This window comes from Physeter macrocephalus, chromosome 9 (assembly GCF_002837175.3).
Source record: "Physeter macrocephalus isolate SW-GA chromosome 9, ASM283717v5, whole genome shotgun sequence".
NCBI classification, from domain to species: domain Eukaryota; kingdom Metazoa; phylum Chordata; class Mammalia; order Artiodactyla; family Physeteridae; genus Physeter; species Physeter macrocephalus.
In genome coordinates, this window is record NC_041222.1 from 93,303,186 (window position 1) to 93,323,983 (window position 20,798).

The window sequence follows — 20,798 nt, forward strand, 5'->3', positions numbered from 1 at the left end:
AAAAAAAAAAAAAAAAAGAATCCACCTGCCAGTTCAGGGGACAAGGGTTTGATTCCTGGTCCGGGAAGATCCCACAGACCACAGAGCAACAAAGCCCGTGCACCACAACTACTAAGCCCGCGTGCAGCAACTACTGAAGCCCCCGTGCCTAGAGCCTGTGCTCTGCAACAAGAGAAGCCCGCGCACCACGACGAAGAGTAGCCCCCACATGCCACAACTAGAGAAAGCCTGCGCACAGCAACGAAAACCCAACACAGCCAAAAATAAATAAAATTAAATCTTAAAAAATAAAAAAAAGGCTGGTGGAAAAAGGATGCTGATAAAAGTGCCCAAGACAGGAGAATGGACAAAAGGAATGAACATCTACTACCTGTCTGTTCTGAGCAACAGAACTCATCTATCCTTTCATTCATTCATTTGTGCACCCAATATTTACCAAGTGACTGCTTTGACACCAGGCACCAGGAAAGGTTCTCTTGGTGAATAAGATAATGGCACAAGATGGGGCACCTCCCACACAGAGGAGACAGAGTCCTATGCAAATGTGTGCAGTCTGGGCCACATCTTCTGGGCAAACTTTTCAGCAAATCACCCCAGTGGAGAGGAAAAGCAGGATCTGGAATCAGACAAGAAAGGTTTAAACTGCAGCTCCATTATTTAAAGACAGGAACCTCACCTGAGCAAGTTACATTGTCTTTCATGGCCTCAGCTTTCCTCATCTGCAAAAATAGGCTGCTAATAACTCCTCACAGAACTGTTATAAAAACTGACAGTAAAGCATCTAAATCAGTGTCATGTAAATATTAGGCACACAATAAAACCTGTATCCCTTAAGTCTATGGCAAGTACTCTTTGATTTCATCTTTCTTTAAGCATTGACATTTTAAACATGCCTAAGAAACACACATACAGTGCCACAGGGGGTCCTGGACACTACCCAGTGTCACTGGAAACTGTGAGAACTTTCTTTGATTGTGAAAACAGAGCTGTCCTGCTCCATCCAGATGCCCTGACAGCAGGTCCTCAAGCTGTAGCCCTCCATGTAAGGTAACTGATCAGAAAGGTGATGGTAACAATGCCATCTCTGAATTTTCCAAGTCCCTTAATTCCTGTCTGTGGTGGCACCATCATCATCATTTCCATGTACAAGAGGGAAGGTGTAAGGAATTTCCACCTGACACAAGTCAAATGTGGCCAAGAGGAAAAGGCTCTGGATAGCCCCTGTTAGCCCTCATCTGGGCCACCAGGTTATCAGGAAAGCTCATTAGGTTACTAATTTATGACTACCAAAATTAGTCATAAAATGATCAAAGCTTTTCTTGAACAGGACAATAAGAGTTAGGAAACTTTGACAGTTAGTAATGGGGTTGATCACCCTCGATTTTTGCATGACTACTTTTTTAATTGAAGTATAGTTGATTTATAACATTATAATATTGTGTTAGTTTCAGGTGTACAGCAAAGTGATTTAGTTTATATATATATATATATATATATATATATATATATATAACTTTTCCATTATAGGTTATTGTAAGATATTGAGTATAGTTCCCTGTGCTATATATATAGTATGTATATCTTTTCTAGATATATTGTTGGATCATATGGTAGCTCTAGTTATTTTGTTTGTTTTGTATTTGTTTTTGTTTTGGCCACACTGCACAGTGTTTGGGATCTTAGTTCCCAGACCAGGGATTGAACCCATGTCCTCTGCATTGGAAGTGAGGAGTCTTAACCGCTGGACCACCAGGGAAGTCCCTTACGACATCTTTATCTTTTCATCTGTGGATGGACATTTGTTTCTTCCATACCTTGGCTACTTAACAGTGCTGCTATGAACATTGGGGTGCATGTATTTTTTTTAATTAGAGTTTTCTCCAGATACATGCCCAGGAATGGGATTGCAGGATCATATGGCAACTGTATATTTAGTTTTTAAAGGAACCTCCACACTGTTCTCCATAGTGGCTGCACCAATTTACATTCCCACCAACAGTGTAGAGGAGGGTTCCCGTTTCTCCACACCCTCTCCAGCATTTATGATTTGTAGACTTTTTTGATGATTGTCATTCGGACTGGTGTGAAGTGATATCTCTTTGTAGTTTTGATGTGCATTTCTCTAATAATTAGCGATGTTGAGCATCTTTTCATGTGCCTCTTGGCCACCTGTATGTCTTCTTTGGAGAAATGGCTATTTAGGTCTTCTGCCCATTTTTTGATTGGGTTGTTCCTTTTTTTTTTTTTATATTGAGTTGTATGAGCTGTTTGTCTATCTTGGAAGGTAACCCCTTGTCGGTCACATTGTTGCAAATTTGTTCTTACAGTCTGTAGGTTGTCTTTTCATTTTGTTATGGTTTCTTTTGCTGTGTAAAAGCTTTTAAGTTTGATTAGGTCCAATTTGTTTATTTTTGCTTTTATTTCCTTTGCCTTGGGAGACTAATCTAAGAAAACATTGCTATGATTTATGTCAGAGAATGTTTTGCCTATGTTCTCTTCTAGGAGTTTTATGGTGTCGTGTCTTACATTTAGGTCTTTAAACAATTTTGAGTTTACTTTTGTGTATGGTGTGAGGGAGTGTTCTAATTCCATTGATTTACTTAAGGCTTTCCAGCTTTCCCAGCACCACTTGCTGAAGAGACTCTCCTTTCTCCACTGTATAATTCTTGCCTCATTTATCAAAGATTAATTGATTGTAGGTGTGGGGGTTTATTTCTGGGCTCTCTATTCAGTTCCATTGATCTATATGTCTGTTTTTGTGCCAATACCACACTTTTGCTTACTGTAGCTTTGTAGTGTTGTCTGAAATCTGGGTGAGTTATGCCTCCACCTTTGTTCTTTTTCCTCAGGATTGCTTTGGCAATTCTGGGTCTTTTGTGGTTCCGTATAAATGTTAGGGTTATTTGTTCTAGTTCTGTGAAAAATGTCGTGGGTAATTTGATAGGGATCACATTAAATCTGTAGACTGCTTTGGGTAGTATGGCCATTTTAACAGTATTAATTCTTCCAATCCAGGAGCATGGGATATCTTTCCATTTCTTTGGATCATCTTCAATTTCCTTTATCAATGTTTTACAGTTCTCAGCCACCTCCTTGGTTAGGTTTTGCATATATTAAATATAAATGTCCTGAAAGAGGAACCAGAGGAAGGAAGTGGATGAGAGAAAAGACACTGAGAGGGAGTTGATGATTCTGCCTTGTTCTTGAATGAGCTAACCCCTGCCTCCCATTTGCCCCACCCACCACTCTGGCCACCTTCATCACGGACCTTATTAATTAGAAATAACAGCCATGGGGACTTCCCTGATGGTCCAGTGGTAAAGAATCCACCTTCCAATGCAGGGGACCAGGATTCGATCCCTGGTTAGGGAACTAAGATCCCACATGCCACGGGGCAACTAAGCCCATGCACCACAACTACTGAGCTCACGCGTCTCAACTGCAGAGCCTGCATGCTGCAAACTACAGAACCCATGTGCTCTGGAGCCGGTGCACCACAACTAGAGAAGAGAAAACCCTCACGCCACAACTAGAAAGAAAACGTGTGCGCCACAACAGAGAGCCCGCGTGCCACAACACTCAGCCGGAGCACCGCAACGAAAGATCCCGCATGCCTCAATGAAGATCCCGCACGCCACAACTAAGACCTGACGCAGTCAAAAAATAAATAAATAATAAATGAATAAACAAAATAAATATTAAAAAAAAAGAAATAACAGGCATATGGGAAGCTTAAATAGTCCCAGTAAAGAAAAAATGTATTGGGCCAAACTTATGTCTCCATAAGATCAAAATCTATGATCAGTGAGCAAACTGTGTTAGACAACGTATGTAAGACACAATGTGGAAATGAAAGAGACATCTGAAGTAAAAAATAGGGAGATGGAATAAGAAAGATATTATATTTACAGAGTTGTCTGGTCAGAATACATGCAGTCTGCAAATGGAAAATAAAATAGAAGGTAATACATGTTTGTGTCAAGTGAGTAGGAGAGATAAGAGCTACTATATTTCCAAGAAAGAAGAAATCTTTTGAATGAGATGGAATAAAGAAAGAACCTTAAGGTAAATGCCATCATGATGGTAGAGAAAATAAAATAGGACACTCCCTTTAAGAACGAGGTATAAAGTTCCAGTTATAAAGTAAATAAGTCCTAGAGATGTCATGTACAGCATGGATACTATAATTAATAATACTGTATTGTATATTTGAAAGTTGCTAAGAGAGTATGGTATGGAATGGCCATCAAGGCTCCCTCTGAAAATGTGGGCACAGGATCCAGAGAAGTCTGCTAGAACTCTAGACAGCCTGGTGTTCCATTATGCCAGGAGCAACTTCTGCTCTAACTCTAAAACAGAAAGCAAGTGTGAAAGATACGACCATGTCCATTTAAAGAAGAAAACTGAGGATCGGAGAGGCCAAAAATCAGTCCCAGGGAGTAAAGAAGATAGAGCAGGTGCACACCACTTCACTGCCTGGATGTAACATGCCCACTACATGAAATTTCATTAAATAGTTTATATATATGTGTATATATATATATATATATATATATATATATATATACACATATTTAGTTTTATTGACAACCCATAGTATCTTGAGATTGGACAAGTCATGGTATTTCTAGCACGTGTTCTGAATCCATTACTACAATAGTATACTTTCATCCACCCCTTTCCTGAATCCCAAGTCATCTTTGCCCTTTTTCCTGGGCTGTACATATTCAGGTTTTATGGTCTTCCATCACTTGTCTGTGGTTTCTCGGGTTTCCTCTTTCTTCCCTATTCCTGTGGGCGCACTTCGTCCTTTCCCTGCTGAATCACTGTAAAGGGTCTGCTATTTGACAACGGTCCCTCTCCTCTACATATTGAACCCAGGACACCGAACCCATGCATTTAGCGTATTTTGGTGCCACCAGCTGAGGACCATAGCCAGACAGCCACCAACCCTGCTCTGAACCAGGCTCCTTCTTATAGATTTTCCCTTTTAATAGAGAAGCGTTTCGTAATAAGGGTTCTTTTCTCTTTCTTTCTATTTTGTGTCATCAAGTCTGAAATGTACTGTAACAAACTTTCCATGGAGCTTTTTAACGAAGTATTTGTACCTGCATTGTATTATCAAATGTTCACACCTCCTATGGGATAGAGAGCCCAGGACCACCAAGTCACACAGTGTCAGAGCCAGCCTTTTCCTCCCAGGGCCAAATGACAAATTATTTTCAGTGGAGCCACCAGTGTCCCACTTCCTCCGTGGCATGAAGAAGAGAGGAGGGACGTGGGCTTGAGAACAGCACAGTGGAGTCCTTGGCAACAGCCTACAGATATCAGAGGCCCAGCCCAGACATTCCAGGATGACATGGAGAGCAGAAGAAGATGATGGGAACTTGAGGAGTGGGTACAGGTTTGGTAACTACTTGGTCCTGACAAACTAGAGAGATGGGACAGTCTAGAGTGACTTGGACATATGTCTCTGAGCCTGATGGCCCAAAATACAGCGTTGCCCAGTGTGGATGGTGTCCCTGGATTGTGAAATCAGGGCCCTGTTATCATCAAAGGACATTCAGAGAGTCATGAAGATAAAATAGGCCAGGCACAGAGCTGGAGGTATAGGGACAGCTGAAAGGAGACCCCCCCCCCCTCTTGGCCCATTTGGTTTAATGTGTCAATTAGTCTCCAGCAGTTCTGTTTCCCAAGGGCTTTATCGAATCTACAGGGAAAGAAAATCCTGAAGAAAGGCTGAAATGGGTTCCTCCAGCTTGCCTGACTGCAGGAGCAGCAGGGCTGAGACAAGATAACATGAAGTCCTGAGTGTGAAAGTCAGATGATGGACCTGTAATTACCAGAACAGGCAAGGTGGTGATGGGGGAGGTCGGAAACCTAATGGTGACCTGAATTCAGACCCAGCGATCAATGCCTCTGTGATCGCTTCATTCTGTCTACCCACCTGTTCATTGAGTGCCTGCTCCAGCCAGACACCTGGCTACAGAGATGCTAAGATCAAGCCCCTGACCAAGAAGCTTCGCACTGGGACAGAGCAGCAAAGTGACCCTAGGTGCAGTGAAACATATCCACTCAGTCAGTGAGACTCTTGGGGGGGTGGGGGGAGGGTGTAGCAGTGTGAGGAGACCGCCAAAGTCAGGGCAGGTTAGTTCCGAGTTTATAAACATGAGGGCCTTTGGCTCTGGAAAGGGGACAGGATCAGGACAGGTCCTGGATTCGGACTCAAGCTCACTACCCTGGTCACAGCTGAGGGCACAGCTTCTGGGAGTGGTCAGCTCCCACTTCGTCCCCCTAAACTCCTCACCACCACCTTCTGTGCCTGTCCTGGGAAGGACAGGATCCAGAAACAAACCACGTGCCCAGGGTAGCCAGAGGGTTAGTTCTATGTCCAGCCCCCCACCTTCCGGAGGTGTACCTAGAAGGCGACGACCTTCGATTCAGAGCCTCTCTGTCAACACATCACGTGTTTCAACAACGGTGTGCCTATTTGCTTGCTGGCTTCCGGCTTTGCCCCGCCCCGGTGACTCAACGCCGCCAAGAGTAAAAAGTCAGGACGGTCCACCCTCCCAAGAGTAGAGAGAGAGACAAGAGTGAGTCCCCGCACACCCCACGGGCGGCAGGGACGATCCAGAGCGCCACGAAAGACACTGTTGCTTCCGGATGGCTCTGCAGGCCGTCACCCCGCGGCGGCTGGGACAGCGAGCGCCCCGCGACAGCACGGGGCAGCGGGGACAGAGCCCACCGGCCGCCTCGGGCTCCCGAGCAGGGCGCCCCCCTGGTCCCAGGCCTCGGCTCCGGGGGCCCTTGGCTCTCATCTTTGTCGTCCTGGGTGTCCTGCTGTCGGTGAGTCCCCGCCGCGGGTCCCGGCTCGGGGGAAGGATCGCCTGGTGTCCGGGAGGGGGCGGCAGAAGCGGGGGGAGGGCGGGGATGAGGAGTGGGCAGGCGGACATGGCTGGGTGCCTGCCCGGGTCACCTGCGGCCGCGGGTGTCCGAGCAGAATCCACAGTGGGCAGATTCGGGGGAAGGAGCAGGGTCACGGCCCGGCAGGACCGACCCGGGCCCAGAGGGAGAAGAGCCCGCAATCCCCTTCCCGGTCCGTGGCCCGGCTGGCCTCCTGAGCGGTCCCCGCAGTGTATTCCAGGCATTGGAGGGGGCAGTGTCAAGCTGGAAACTCCCTGGCAAGCTGCCTGGAGCGACAGAGAGATTGGCTGTCTTTTCTTTCTTCCTTTTTACTATTTTACACTTACGCCTAAATTCTAAAACATACTCATGGCAAATTGATTAAACAGCAGCCCACGAAAGAAGGCTGCCTTCCACACGTTTTGTTCTGACCCTTGAGTTTCAGCAGAAAGCAGGTTCCCACTTCCTTCTAGTCACATTGCCTTCGAGGCGGCCCTTAAAAGACCATCAGGCAGCCAGGAACTGGAGCCGCCTCTCCTTCCTTAGAGGTGGGTGATGCAAACAGGAAAACCCATGGTGATGCACATCCTAAAGACACTCCAAGTGGAAAGGCTCCACCCCTGAATGTTCCAGGTTATATGTTAAAAAAAAAAAAAAAAATTAAATGTGAAACCAACATTACAGGTGTCATGAAGTTTTAAATACTTTCATTTAACAAATTAATTTGAAATTCAGAGATGCAATAACATATTTATAATCACAAAATGATTACAGAATTAATTTTTTTAAAAATTAGTCTACTAGATGAGACCCATGTTTAAGGCTGCTGCATGAATGACTCACTTTAGTACGGCAGGTGTTTTTCCAGGTGAATGTGAGAATACCGGTGTAGACAAGGTCAAAATATGATCTTGATGGTTTGGGGAATGTGAGACCTAGGCCTCTGACATCCCAAACTCCCGTTCTCATCCCTTCTCATGGCTTTTTTAAAAATGCATTTACAATCATGATCACTTTTGTTATATTCTGAGTTAATAACCAATTCCATTAGATGTCTTAGGTTAGTACATGCAGATTTATCCTATTCTTTTTAACAGCATAATATTTTATTGTACAGGTAAAGCAGATGTGGGTGAACCAGTTTATTTCATTCTTGTCTTTCATGAATATCTTTTTAGATTATCTTTGTTTGGTGTTTTTGTTTTGTTTTTTTTTGCTAATTCCAACTGTACTGTAGTATATACCTTTGTATGTGTCATACATGCATGTGTACCGTCTACTGGGTAACTCCTTGGAAGTGAAACTGTTGTGTCAATGGGTTAGGTAATTTTATACTTTCGTTATATATAACGGTAAACTGTCCTCAAAAAAAAGGCCGGACCATTTTAACTCACACCAGGAGTCCACAAGTATGCCTGTTTCCCTGCACCCTTGCCACACTGAACTTTAATTCTTTGCTAGTCTAAGAAGTAAATATGGGGCACCACAGTGCTGTGGTTTTGATTCCTCGGTGCCAGTAGAGATTTTCAAGGATCCATGAGATTTCTGAGACTGGGAGTGGATGACCAGGAGACCCCAGATTAGGCAGCACGGGAGGGGGCAGGGGGACAGCAGTCCCAGCTCTGCACTTGCATGGTGCCACCCAGGGCCAGTTACTGCCCCCAGCCCTGCCTGTCATGAGATGAGGCCCATGTCTTTGGGCTCTTGGAAGGATGACATGAGATGAGCTGCAGAGCTGAGCCTGGTCCTCACCCAGGTCCCCGTTCTGCACATGAGATGGGGCCCCATTTCTGTTGTAGGTCTTCTACCCCAGGTTTCTCTCTCTTTCAAAGTGGGAACTGTGAGGTTCAGAGGCTCAGAAGCTCAGTCAGGCCATAGGAGTCTTGGGACTGCGGCTGGAGACTGCAGGCCTGCTCTGCTCCTTCCAGCTCCGGGACCCTGCGTACCCCTGCTTCCTGCTGTAAAACGGGAGGAAGTGAACGTCTGCAGGGCCCTCTGGAAGCTGCGGAGGGCTGTGTGGGCGCTATGTGAGGCTGTGTGGGAGGACGAATCCCATCCTCAGGGCTGGTGTCGGTCACGCTGGTGCTGGGAGGGCCACAGGGTACGTGGTCTCCCACCCCCCAGCCCTGCAGTGGCTGCCACCTGCATGTATTGGCACCGTGGTGTGGGCTCCCTGGGGTGGGGCAGGAGCTTCTGAAGCACAGGGTGGAGTGCTGTGCTGGGGGGGATCATGGAGGAACTCAGAGGAGCCCAGCGTCAGGTGGTGTCAGGGATGGCAGTGCAGGGCCTCAGGCCTGGTGAGCCCAAATGCTCTCCACTTAGGATCTATTTTTTTTCCATTATTTTTCTCTCATTTTGAATAGCTTCTATTGCTTTCTCTCCAAGTTCATTGATTTTCTACACATCCTAATCTGCTGTTAGTCCCATCCAGTATATTTTTTCCCTGTGTGTGTGTGTGTGTGTGTGTGTGTGTGTGTGTGTATTATCATGCTGTTTGTTTTGTTTGTTTGTTTTGTTTTTAAGACTTTATTCTTTTAGAGCAGTTTTAGAGTCAAAATAAAATTGAGAGGAAGGTACATAGATTTCCCGTATACCCGCTGTCCCCACACATATACGGTCTCCTCCGTTATCAACATACCCACCAGAATGGTACATGTGTTATAATTGGTGAACCTACACTGACACATTCTAATCACCCAAAGTTCGTAATTTACATTACGGTTCACTCTTGGTGTTGTAAGTTCTATGAGCTTGGACAAATGTATACCATTGTTACGGTATCTTATAGAGTATTTTCACTGCCCTAAAAATCCTCTGTGTTTTGCCTATTCATTCCTCCCTGGCCCCCAACCACTGGAAACCACTGATCTTTTTACTGACTCCATAGTTATGCCTTTTCCAGAATGTCATGTCATTGGAATCATACAGTATGTAGCTTTTTCAGATTGGCTTCTTTCACTTTTATAAATCAGTGAAAAAAACCCACAGAAAACAAAAGTTTTACCCAGTTGCCTGTGTCTGAATCCACACCCACACGTATTTATTCTCACTGCCACCCTTGAAAGGAACCCTCACACTATTTTTCAGATCATGTCAAGATCAATCAAGACCAGGACAATAAAGTAGAAAAGCAGTCCTGTCGTTCGTGTTGTTTGCCTGAATCCTGTTCTTCAGAGGCACCGAGATCTTCAATTCCTCCAGCACCAGCTCTAGGTGTCCCCTGGGAGGTCAGGTGGTGGTTTTCCTAGAACCTTTGTACTGTCTCCATAGTTCTGGCTTTTCCAGAATGTCATATAGTTTGCATCGTACAGTATGTAGCTTTTTCAGATTGGCTTCTTTCACTTAGTGATATGCATTTGAGATTCCTCCATGTCTTTTCATGGCTTGATAGCTTATTTCTTTTCTGGCCTGAATAACATTCCATTGTCTGGATGTACCACAGTTTATTTATCGATTCACCTACTGAAGGAAATCTTGGTTGTTTCCAAGTTTGGGCAATTGTGAAAAAAGCTGCTATAAACATCTGTGTTCATGTTTTTGTGTGGACATACATTTTCAAGTCATTTGGGTAAATACAAAGGAGCACAATTGCTGGATTATATGGTAAGAGTATGTTTAGTTTTGCAAGAAACCACAAAACTATCTTCAAAGTGGCTCTTCCATTTGCATTTCTACCAGCAGTGATTGAGAGTTCCTGTTGCTCCTCCTCTTCATCAGCATTTGGTGTTGTCAGTGTCCAGGTTTTGGCCATTCTTATAGGTGTGTACAGCATCTCATTAGTGTTTTACTTTGTATTTCCGTGACGACATATGATGTGGATCAACTTTTTGTATGCTTATTGGCCATCTGTATATTTTCTTTGGTGAGGTATCTGTTAAGGTCTTTTGTCCATTTTTTTAACAGAGCTGTTTGTTTTCTTATTGTTGAGTTTTTTTTAAGTTCTTTGTATATTTTGGAAAACAGTCCTTTTTAGATGTATCTTTTGCAAATAATTTCTCCCAGTCTGTTACTTGACTTCTCATTCTTTTGATATTGTCTTTTTCAAAGCAGAATTTAATTTTAATGAAATCCAGCGTATTGGTTATTTCTTTCATGGATCATGCCTTTGGTGGTTGTATCTAGAAAGTCATCACCAGGGACTTCCCTGGTGGTCCAGTGGTTAAAAATCTGCCTTCCAATGTAGGGGACGCATGTTCCATCCCTGGTCTGGGAGCTAAGATCCCACTTGCCACAGGGCAACTAAGCCCACGTGCTCTAGAGCCCACACACCACAACTACCGAGTATGCGTTCTCTAGAGCCTGTACGCCAAAATTAGAGGGAAGCCCGCATGCTGCAACAAAGAGCCTGTGCACCGCAACAAAAGATCCCGCGTGCCGCAACTAAGACCCAATGCAGCCAAATAAATAAATAAATGTTTTTTTTTTAAAAAGGTCATCACCAGAGCTAAGTTCATTTAGGTTTTTTCCTATGTTGTCTTCTAGGAGTTTTATAGTTTTGTGTTTTACATTTAGTTTTGCTAAGTTTGAGTTAATTGTGTAAAGGGTATAAGGTCTGTCGACTTAAAAAATATTCACAACCTGAAAGTTGAGAGTTATGTTTTATTCAGTGGGAATTTTTATTTAATTTTATTTATTTATTTGTTTTTGGCCATGCCACACGGCATGCGGGATCTTAGTTCCCTGACCAGGTATCAAACCCGTGCCCCCTGCAGTGGAAGCATGGAGTCTTAACCACTGGACAGCCAGGGAAGTCCCTCAGTGGGAATTTTTAGGACTTCGAGCCTGGGAGGCAGCATCTCAAGTAACCCTGAGAGAAATGCTCCGAGGAGGCGAAGGGGGATCTAGGACATATAGGAGTTTGCAACAAAGGGCAGGTAGTCGGGAACATCAAAAGATTATTGTTAATGAAAGAAAACCAGATATCCCAAGTTAAGAAATTTAGCACCTTTCTCTGTATGGGAAGGTGCAAGAGTCGGGTCTCATGGAAATCATTCCTTTAGTATGCACCTAACCTATCTGGGGCCAGAATCCTGTGTTTTCAAAGACTAAGTTTCCTCAGGGTTTTCACATCCTGAGCTTCCTCAGGCCGCAGGTGGCTGCAGATGAAGGCTGCTAGATGGCAGGTATTCTTTCCTTGCTGAGGTCTGTGTCTAGATTTGTTTTTTGCATGTGGACATCTAGTTGTTCCAGTCCCAATCACTATATCTGTCATTACAGATATGGTATTTTTTAAATTTCTAGAAGTTCCATTTGGTTTTTTTGGGTGTTTTTTTTTTTATATATATCATCCATCTCTCTCCTGATTGTGTTCATTTTCTTCTTTTATGTCCCTGAGTATATTTATAAGATTCAAATAGCTGTTTTTATAGTCTTTGTGTATTAATTCAATGGTCTCTGTCACTTTCTACAGTTTCTATTGATTGAATTTTTCCTACTTATGGTGATGTTTTCCTGCTTCATGCCTTGTCAAGTGATATAGATTGTGAATTTTGTTTTCTTAGGTATTCATTTTTGTTGTGTTCTTTTAAAGAGGGCTGGATATTGTTCCATTCATAGTAAAGAAAATTTAATATCAGTTTGATCTTCCAATATTTGCTTTTAAGTTCAATGCTTGGGCTACACTTGCCTTATTTGGGCATTAAATTCATTAACTACAAAGGACTTAGTAGTTAACTTCTGATATCTAGGCAGCACCCCTATTATGCAGTCTGTCCACTCTTGATGGGAGCATGAACAATGCCAGCCCCGGGCGAGCCTCGATCCTTGTCAGCCTGCTGATTTCCAATGGTCTCTTCTCAGCCGGGGGTGGGTCCCTCCCGTGCGTGCCCCTCCTGTGCGTGCACAGATCAGCACTCACCCACCCGCTGGATGGGCCCCTCTGCACGTCTCCAGAGCTCTCTCTGGGCAGCTTTTCTTCTCCAGTTCTCGCCCTGCATTCAGCCGCCTGGAACTCCTCTCTGTCCCCTCCACAGAGGCCACGGGGCCCCTGTCGGGTCCCTTCCTGAGCTTCAGCCTGGAAACTGTCCTTAGGCAGGATGCTGAGGCCAACCCTAGGCTCACCTCCTTTGTGTCCTGGGGAGGGTGCTGTATTTTTATTCTGACATATTTTCTTAATTTATTAAAACACTCAAAACTACAGAAAATTTGCATATATTGTACAAACCCCTTTATCCTGACCATCTGAAAACTAGATGCTAACATGATGAATATCATTCCTGAACACTTTGGTGTGTACTCCCTACAAACAGGAACATTCTCCCCCAAAGCCACAATACAACCTTCAAATCAGAACATTAACATCGACACATTACTACTATCTAATTCCGGACCTCATTCAAATTTCTCCAATTGCTCTTATGTCATTTATAGCTCAGAGACTGTGACACAAATTGTCACTTTTCTGTGACTCTCTGGTATTTAATAGATCATTGACAGGTTCCAGTAGGGACAGCTTGTCAGGCACCTTAAAATTTTTTTTTTAAATTGTGCTAAAATATACATCGCATAAAATTCACCATCTTAACCATTTTTCAGTGTATAGTTCACTAGCATTAACTATATTCTCATTGTTGTGCAACCAATCTCTAGAGCTATTTTCATTTTGCAAAACTGAAACTCTCTACTCGTTAAACAACAAAGTCCAAATTCTCCCCTCTACCCAGACCCCGGCAATGGCCATTCTACTTTCTCTATGAATTTGACTACTCTATAGGGACCTCACATAAGTGGAATCATACGGTATTTTTGTGATTGGCTTATTTCACTTAGCATAGTGTCCTCAGGTTCATCCGTGTTGTAGCATGTGCCAGAATTTCCTTCTTTTTTAAGGTGAATAATATTCCATTTTATGTATATACCACATGGTTTATCCATTCATCCACTGATGGACATTTGGGTTACTTCCATCTTTTGGCTATTGTGAATAATGGTGCTATGAACATGGGTGTACAAATAACCCTTTGAGACCTTGCTTTCAATTCTTTTGGGTATATACCCAGAGATGAAATTGCTAGATCATATAGTAATTTTATTTTTAATTGTTTGAGAAAGCCCCAAATTTTATGGAAACTGTTTTCCATAGGGGCTGCATCATTTTACATTCCCACCAACAGTGCACAAGACTTCCAATTTCTCCACATCTTTGCCAACACTTGTAGTTTATGGGTTTCTTTTTTTCTTTCTTTTTTTTTTAATAGTGGCCATCCTAATGGATGTGCAGTGGTACCTCATTGTGGTTTTGATTTGCATTTCCCTAATGATTCGTGATGTTCAGCTTCTTTTCATGTGCTCATTGGCTATTTGTATATCTTCTTTGGAAAAACGTCTATTCAAATTCTTTTACTTATTTTTTTAAATGGTTGTTTATTATTATTATTGTTGTTGTTATGTTGTAGGAGTTCTTTATATATTCTGGATATTAACCCTTTATCAGATATATGATTTGCAAACATTTCTCCCATTCTGTGGGTTGCCCTTTCACTCTGTTAATTGTGCTTTTTTGATGCACAGAAGTTTTAATTTTTCATGTTAGCACAATTTATCTATTTTTTTCATGTTGCCTGTGATTTTGGTTTCATATCCAAGAAGTCATTTCCAAATCCCAGTTCATGAAGAACTGCCCCTATATTTTCTCCTAAGTGTTTTATACCTTTAACTCTTATGTTTCTATCTTTGATCCATTTTGAGTTAATTTTTGTATACGGTGTAAAGTAAGGGTCCAAGTTCATATTTTTGCACATGGATATCCAGTTTTCCCAAGGTGTCCTTTCTCCGTTAAATGATTTTGGTACTCCTTGTCAAGTCATTTGACCATGTATGCAACAGTCTATTTCTGGGCTATCTGTTCTATTCTATTGGTCTAGATGTCTGAGGCACCTTTTTAAACCAGAAATTCATTATTTAATCAACATTTGATGAACAAACAATTATTTAATGTTTTGATTCTGTATCCTGATTTTTTTAAAGTTTGCATATTATATAACCCTCATTCGTAAATGTGTGTGTGTGTGTGTGTGCAAGAGAAAGAGAATATTCACACATATGGTGAAATAGTGGAACTAAATGAGACAAAACATTAATGGATGCTATTTCTAAGATGAAGGGATCATATATAGTTTTTGTATTCTTATAAAAATTTTACCTGCTCATAGTTTCTAGAATAAACACGTTTTCTTCTATAAGAGAAAAGGATAAAGAAGAGTTTTTCAAGTGTATGTTACCTGGCTAGCCCCAAATCATGAAAGTTCAAACATAAACACTGAAGAATATTTAAGAGTTTGGAGCTGGGAGAAAGGTGTAAGTTCTGCTTAGTTTTGGAGGGGAGGTGAAAGGATTGTGGAATGGATTCTGGGAGGGGTGAGAGTCTGGAAGCCACTCATGCCTGTCCCTGTTTTGTCCCTATAGGTCACAGCTGCCTCAACCATGCCCACAGGGAAGGATGGAGTTCACCAGCAATTAACTGCCCCACAGGGATGGAGGCAGAACTTCTGGGAGTTGTGTCCACCAGGTAAATTCTAAGACCGATCTCCAACCCTTACCTGACCCTTGTCTCCCTTATCTTCACGTCCTTCTGGTCTTCTGATTCCTGCAGTTCCTGGTTCTTATTCCATAGGCATTTACTGGAAGTCTTCCGTGTTCCAGGCGCTGTGCTAGTGGAGGACAGGAGGCCCCCGCCCTCCTGGAACACTCCTCCTAGGATGGTACCCAGACAGATGAACAAATGTGACAGTCAGGGAGATGAGCTATATATCCAAAAGAATTAAAAACGAGGTCTCAAAGAGATGTTAGTACACCCATGTTCATAGCAATATTCATCATAGCCAAGAAGTGGAAGAAGCCCAAGTGTCCATTCATGGATAAATAGATAAACTAAATGTTTTATATACATGCAATGGAATATTATTCAGCCTGGAAAAAGAATGAAATTCTGACACATGTTACAACACGGATGAACCTCAAAAACCTGTGCTATGTGAAATAAGCCAAAAACAATTTTTGTATGATTTGGGACATACGTTCCCAGGCAGCAACAGCTCCTGCAAGGTCTCACCTCAGTGCCTGGAGAATGTCTCTGTATTCCAAGGCACAAAACCACACTTTCTCTGGATCTTTCTTTGACTCTTTACATACAGGACCCATTTTTCCTTCCATTTTTTTGGAGGATGGCATGAACTTTAACTAAAGGCTTGTCTGTGATTGTCATATTACTTCTGATCTTGTTTGTGTCTTCCACTGACCTGGGACTCACTGAGGACAGGGATTAAGACTTTCTTCTGTGACTCTCTAGGGACCTGACGATGCTGTCCAATTGAGTAGTCACTAGGTCCATGTGACTATTGAGCGCTTGAAATATGGCCACTCCGAATAGTGAGTGACGTAAGGGAGAAATAATCCCTGGATTCTAAGACACACTTTGAAAAACTGATGTAAAATATTTGAATGTTTTATGTTTATTACATCTTTAAGTGATATCATTTTGAATATATTGGTTAAAATGCATTATTAAAATTAATTTGAGCTGTTTCCTTCTGCTCTTTTAACGTGGCTCCTATAATATTTGAATTTTATATTGACTTGTAATATATTTATGTTGCAATGTGAGTCAAGGGTATGTAGTAGATGCAGAATTGATGCTGGCTGATGCCAGGTAAAATGAATTTCCCCATTTGGATTCTGTCGATGGCCAAAAGAGGAGTCTCCCAGTCACACTGCCAGCCCCTGGGAATCCTGTGGGATTCATTCACCAGATTTTCTCTCCCTTCCCAGGATACCATGTATCAGAAGGTGGAAAAAACTGTATATCCTGTACAAATGGAGTGGACTTTACTAATCACTGGAATATGCTCCCTTCCTGCTTACCATGTACAATCTGTAAATCAGGTACAGAACATGGGGACCCATAGCAAGTGCAGGCATGATGAGGTGGGAATTGTATCCAACATGGAATCAGGACCTGTTTTATGATTATGTCTTAGGTCAATACAAAAAATAGAAATTATTTTTATAATGCATGCCACATAGTATGTAAATCTTTTAAATCATCAGATGAAAGCCGTGGGAAAGTAATCTGTCCTTTGATGGGGGAGAGGGATGGGATCTGTATAGTTACAGCATAAGAAAAGGCCTGGCCAAGTGGAAAAGTGCTAGGTTTGAGCTTTGACGTGGGTCTAGTCCTGGGCCAGGCCCCTCTTAGCCCTGTGCTCTGTGCTCCTGGCAGAGACTTGGCCTCTCTCAGCCTTTACAACTTAGGGCCCCTCCACCTCTCCAGCAGGACTAGGTTTTGGGAAGTCACCCAAGGGTTCCTCTCCATCCAGGGTCTCTCAGATTATACCCGGCCCTTCCTACTGACCCTGTGAGCTATAAGATTTCCCTCCTTGTCCTAATGCATTAAATAATGAATCATGGTCCTTTTCTCATACCTCTGAGTATTGGTGACAGGTGAACAGGAGCTGCCCTTTATGTGCCCCACATGTGTTGCTGCAGAATTTGACCCCCAAAGCTACAGTGAACTGAGGAGAGCTGAGTGGGTGGGTTTTTGGTTGGTGAAGAAGGGTCGAGGGTCACGCGAGGGAAACATATCCCCAGACCTCATCCTTTGTCTTCAGGTGAAGAAGAGAGGACCCCTTGCACGGCGACTAAGGACACACAGTGTCAGTGCAAACCTGGAACTTTCCATGAAGAAGACTCACCTGAGTTCTGCCAGAAGTGCAGCACTGGGTGAGACGTGGGAACCTAAGTGGTTCCCAACAGCTCAAGGGAAATACCACAGAGCCCCGCTTCCACCCCAGGGCTTCCCTGTGCTGGTGGGGTCTCTTGAGCCTGCAGCCCCTCCTCGTCCATATGCATGTCCCTGCACTGCTCCCTGCACCTTCCCACACCTCCTTAGCACCGCTTCCCTTTGGCCAGGTCGGCTTTTCTATTGGACACAATAGGCCACTGATTAGGATCCATGACTCAGTCAATAGAAGTTTTAATTTCTTTTAAAAAGATATCAGAGGAGAAAAAAATGAGTAGAATGCAGCCGGGCTTATATTCACCTTTATAACAATTCAGTCATAAAATGGAATCTTTAATATTTTTTATGCAGGAAAGGGCCCATGAACACAAAACTGCCCACAGCCAGGTCATAATAAGATTGAGCATGTAGCTCCTGCAAGGTTCCTTTAAAGCCCTGAGCCAACTCAGCTGACCTCACATCCAGCCCTCATTCCCTCAATAAGAGGGAATAAATCTTTCCTATTTAGGGACTTAGGGGCCAATAGTAATTTGCTCTCCTCTGACGCTCCAGTGTTGGCTGAGATTGGTATGAAGAGTCAACAGGTGCAGGACAAGAGGGTCCTTGTCTTAAAGCTTGACTGGAGGATGAGGCTTGGCTTGTTCCCAAACCCTTCTGACCCTTGACTTGGATGAGATGCCCCCTCACACGGGCTTCCCCTGCAGCCCAGGGAGGCCAGTGCAGGCCTTGCAGAGAAGGCCCAGCTCCTTAAGGGGCAGCTCTGAACACTCAGCAGGAGCCCTGAGGGCTGGAGTGCACAAGCCCAGATCCTTCTCCCCCAACAAGGGGGACTGAAGGGACCCTGCGCTGCAGACAGTAGGAGCCCGTCCTTCCTCCACTGTCTTGGCGGGGAACACTGGGTGAGAGATGGTTCCCTCTTTCTCCTCGCCAGCTTTCCCTGACGGATCCCCTCCATGTCCTCCCTGTGTCTGTACCCAGGTGCCCTGATGGGATGGTCGTGGCCAAGTCCTGTAACCCCTTCAGTGACCTCAAATGTGTGGACCAAAAATCAGGTACCCAGGCCAGTGGGGAGGCCCCGGTTCCTGGAAAGACAGTGACCATGCGCCGGAGACTGCCCACCACTCCCTCTCCCTCCTGGGGCACTTCACAGCTGGGGATCGGAATTGTAGCTGGAATTATAGCTGCCTGTGTCCTGCTGCTGGCGCTGATCGCATATGTTTTCTGGCGGTTCTTCGTTCAAGGTGAGGTTCTGGGAGGGAAGGGGGGGTGCTGGCCCCCTCCTCCATCTCCCCACTCCTCCTGTTCCTCCTGGCTTGGCTCCGATCTTGTTCCCTGGGATCCCCCTCCACCTCCCACCTCACCTGCTCCTACGAAGCCGGGATCACATGAGTCCCCCATCTCAGCTGACGGTCCCCTCTTCCCCCTGGCCAAGTCTGGTGTAGCGGGGGCAGGGTCAGTTCTTAATGCCTTTAGGACCCCCAGCCGGGGGCAGAGAGGTGGTCAGCACCTTGACTGGGTGACAGGAGTCAGGGGAGAGGGTCGTTCAGCAGAACCCCACAGAGATTTTACATGGATTTCATTTTCCCCTTCTCTTCTCCCTTCCCGAGGGTTCTCCAGATTTGGAATGGCCCGCTCCCTGTCACCAGGCCCGGGGCTCCTTGTTCAGTGTCTGAGCCCCCAGCCCACACCCTGTCCCTGGCACTGTCCCTGGGGAGGGAGGTGCTGCAAGAGGGCCCTCCCCACTGCTCAGGTGGCTGCCTCTTCTCTTCTAGGTTACGGTGTGGACCCTAAGTGCATGGACAGGGTGAGTTGGTTTCTCCAGGACCTGGTGGCATCAGGCCCTCAGTAACTGCTTGGCCCTGGGTGGACACGGTCCCCAATTTGTCCTATACTGTTGTCCCTGGCTCCCTCAAGTGGCCTGAGGGCTCTGGGCTGACAGTAGGAGAGCAACTGGCCTGTTGAGAGCAGCCCTAAGGCTGGTTGGCAGTGCTAGCCCTGTCCCTCTTACTGCTTGTGAGGCACCCTCACCCCATAACCCTGGATGCACCCTGGGGTATGGGGGGTGTCAGGCAAGGGTGCTGAACCCCCCTTAGCACAGCACTAGGGTCCTGGTGCCATCAGAAGAGCCATGGATGTGCCTACCTCGGGGGGGACAAATGGGAGGAGGTGCGAAGGCAGAACCCACCGTGTTCCCCCAGACGCTGCAGGGATCTGTGGGTATGGACTCCTGAGTCAGCTCCTTGCCTTCCCAAGGTCTTTTTCTGGTGCTCATGTCCCCCAAGAGGTCCTGGGGCTCTGGATAATGCCCACAACAACATGCTGATCAACAGAGATTTGCTGTCCATTCTGGTGGCCAAGAAGGACCTAGAAGATCAGGAGCAGGACAAGCTGACAGGTGTCATGGTACAGTCTCCGGTGGAAGAGAAGCATTTACTGGTGAGTGTGTGGTGAGCTTTCTTCTTGCCCAGGACTGCAGTAGAAACAGGGAAAGACCAATGTTGGTCAGGTCTCCTGTCCCATGGGGAAGTGGTGATAGAGGGAAATGAGAGTCCTGAAGGGGAAAGGAACCTGCTACCCTGATATGGTAGACTGTCAGCTCAATGCAATATCATGCTATTTATTATCTGTCCAGTTCTCACTGTTTCCTCAGTCTAAAACAAGGAGACACAGAGTGGGCACTCCCATGTTTGTTGAATGATTGAATGCATAATATTCCACTGCATAGCTGTAAAATAATACAGTAAGCCATCCCTCGTAATAATAGGAACTTCAAATTTGTTTCAAAATTATTATTACACTGAACATACATGAAAATAAACCTTAGTCCAGATAGCTGATCATATTTGTATAGTGGCTTCTTAGAAGAAGTAGAATTTGGGGGTCAACTTGTAGAAGTGTTTTTCTACTGTCTACACACACATGCACATCCAGTTTGGGTTCATATCTGTTCATCAGTTTTGACATGGAGTAGTCAACCTGTGCAAACATTTCTTATTCTTCATAAGGTTGGAAAGTCATTCCCCACAACATAAGATGAAATTCTTTAATTTCTTAGAGTTTTTAAATTTTTTTTTTTTTTGCGGTACGCGGGCCTCTCACTGTCGTGGCCTCTCCCGCTGCGGAGCACAGGCTCCGGACACGCAGGCTCAGCGGCCATGGC

At 44.5% G+C, this 20,798-nt stretch overlaps 1 protein-coding gene across 1 annotated transcript in view; it reads left to right on the forward strand.

Annotated features, from left to right (window-relative positions):
* The first annotated feature begins 6,509 nt into the window (after nucleotides 1–6,509).
* The window catches only part of TNFRSF10B (TNF receptor superfamily member 10b), a 21,469-nt gene continuing 7,180 nt past the window's right edge, over nucleotides 6,510–20,798 (forward strand). Inside the window, exons 1-7 of the mRNA XM_007104118.4 lie at nucleotides 6,510–6,846; nucleotides 15,307–15,409; nucleotides 16,669–16,782; nucleotides 17,508–17,619; nucleotides 18,617–18,879; nucleotides 19,411–19,442; nucleotides 19,892–20,074. Coding sequence (XP_007104180.2) covers nucleotides 6,664–6,846; nucleotides 15,307–15,409; nucleotides 16,669–16,782; nucleotides 17,508–17,619; nucleotides 18,617–18,879; nucleotides 19,411–19,442; nucleotides 19,892–20,074 — 990 coding nt within the window. The 5' untranslated portion in view covers nucleotides 6,510–6,663. The remainder of the gene's footprint in view (nucleotides 6,847–15,306; nucleotides 15,410–16,668; nucleotides 16,783–17,507; nucleotides 17,620–18,616; nucleotides 18,880–19,410; nucleotides 19,443–19,891; nucleotides 20,075–20,798) is intronic.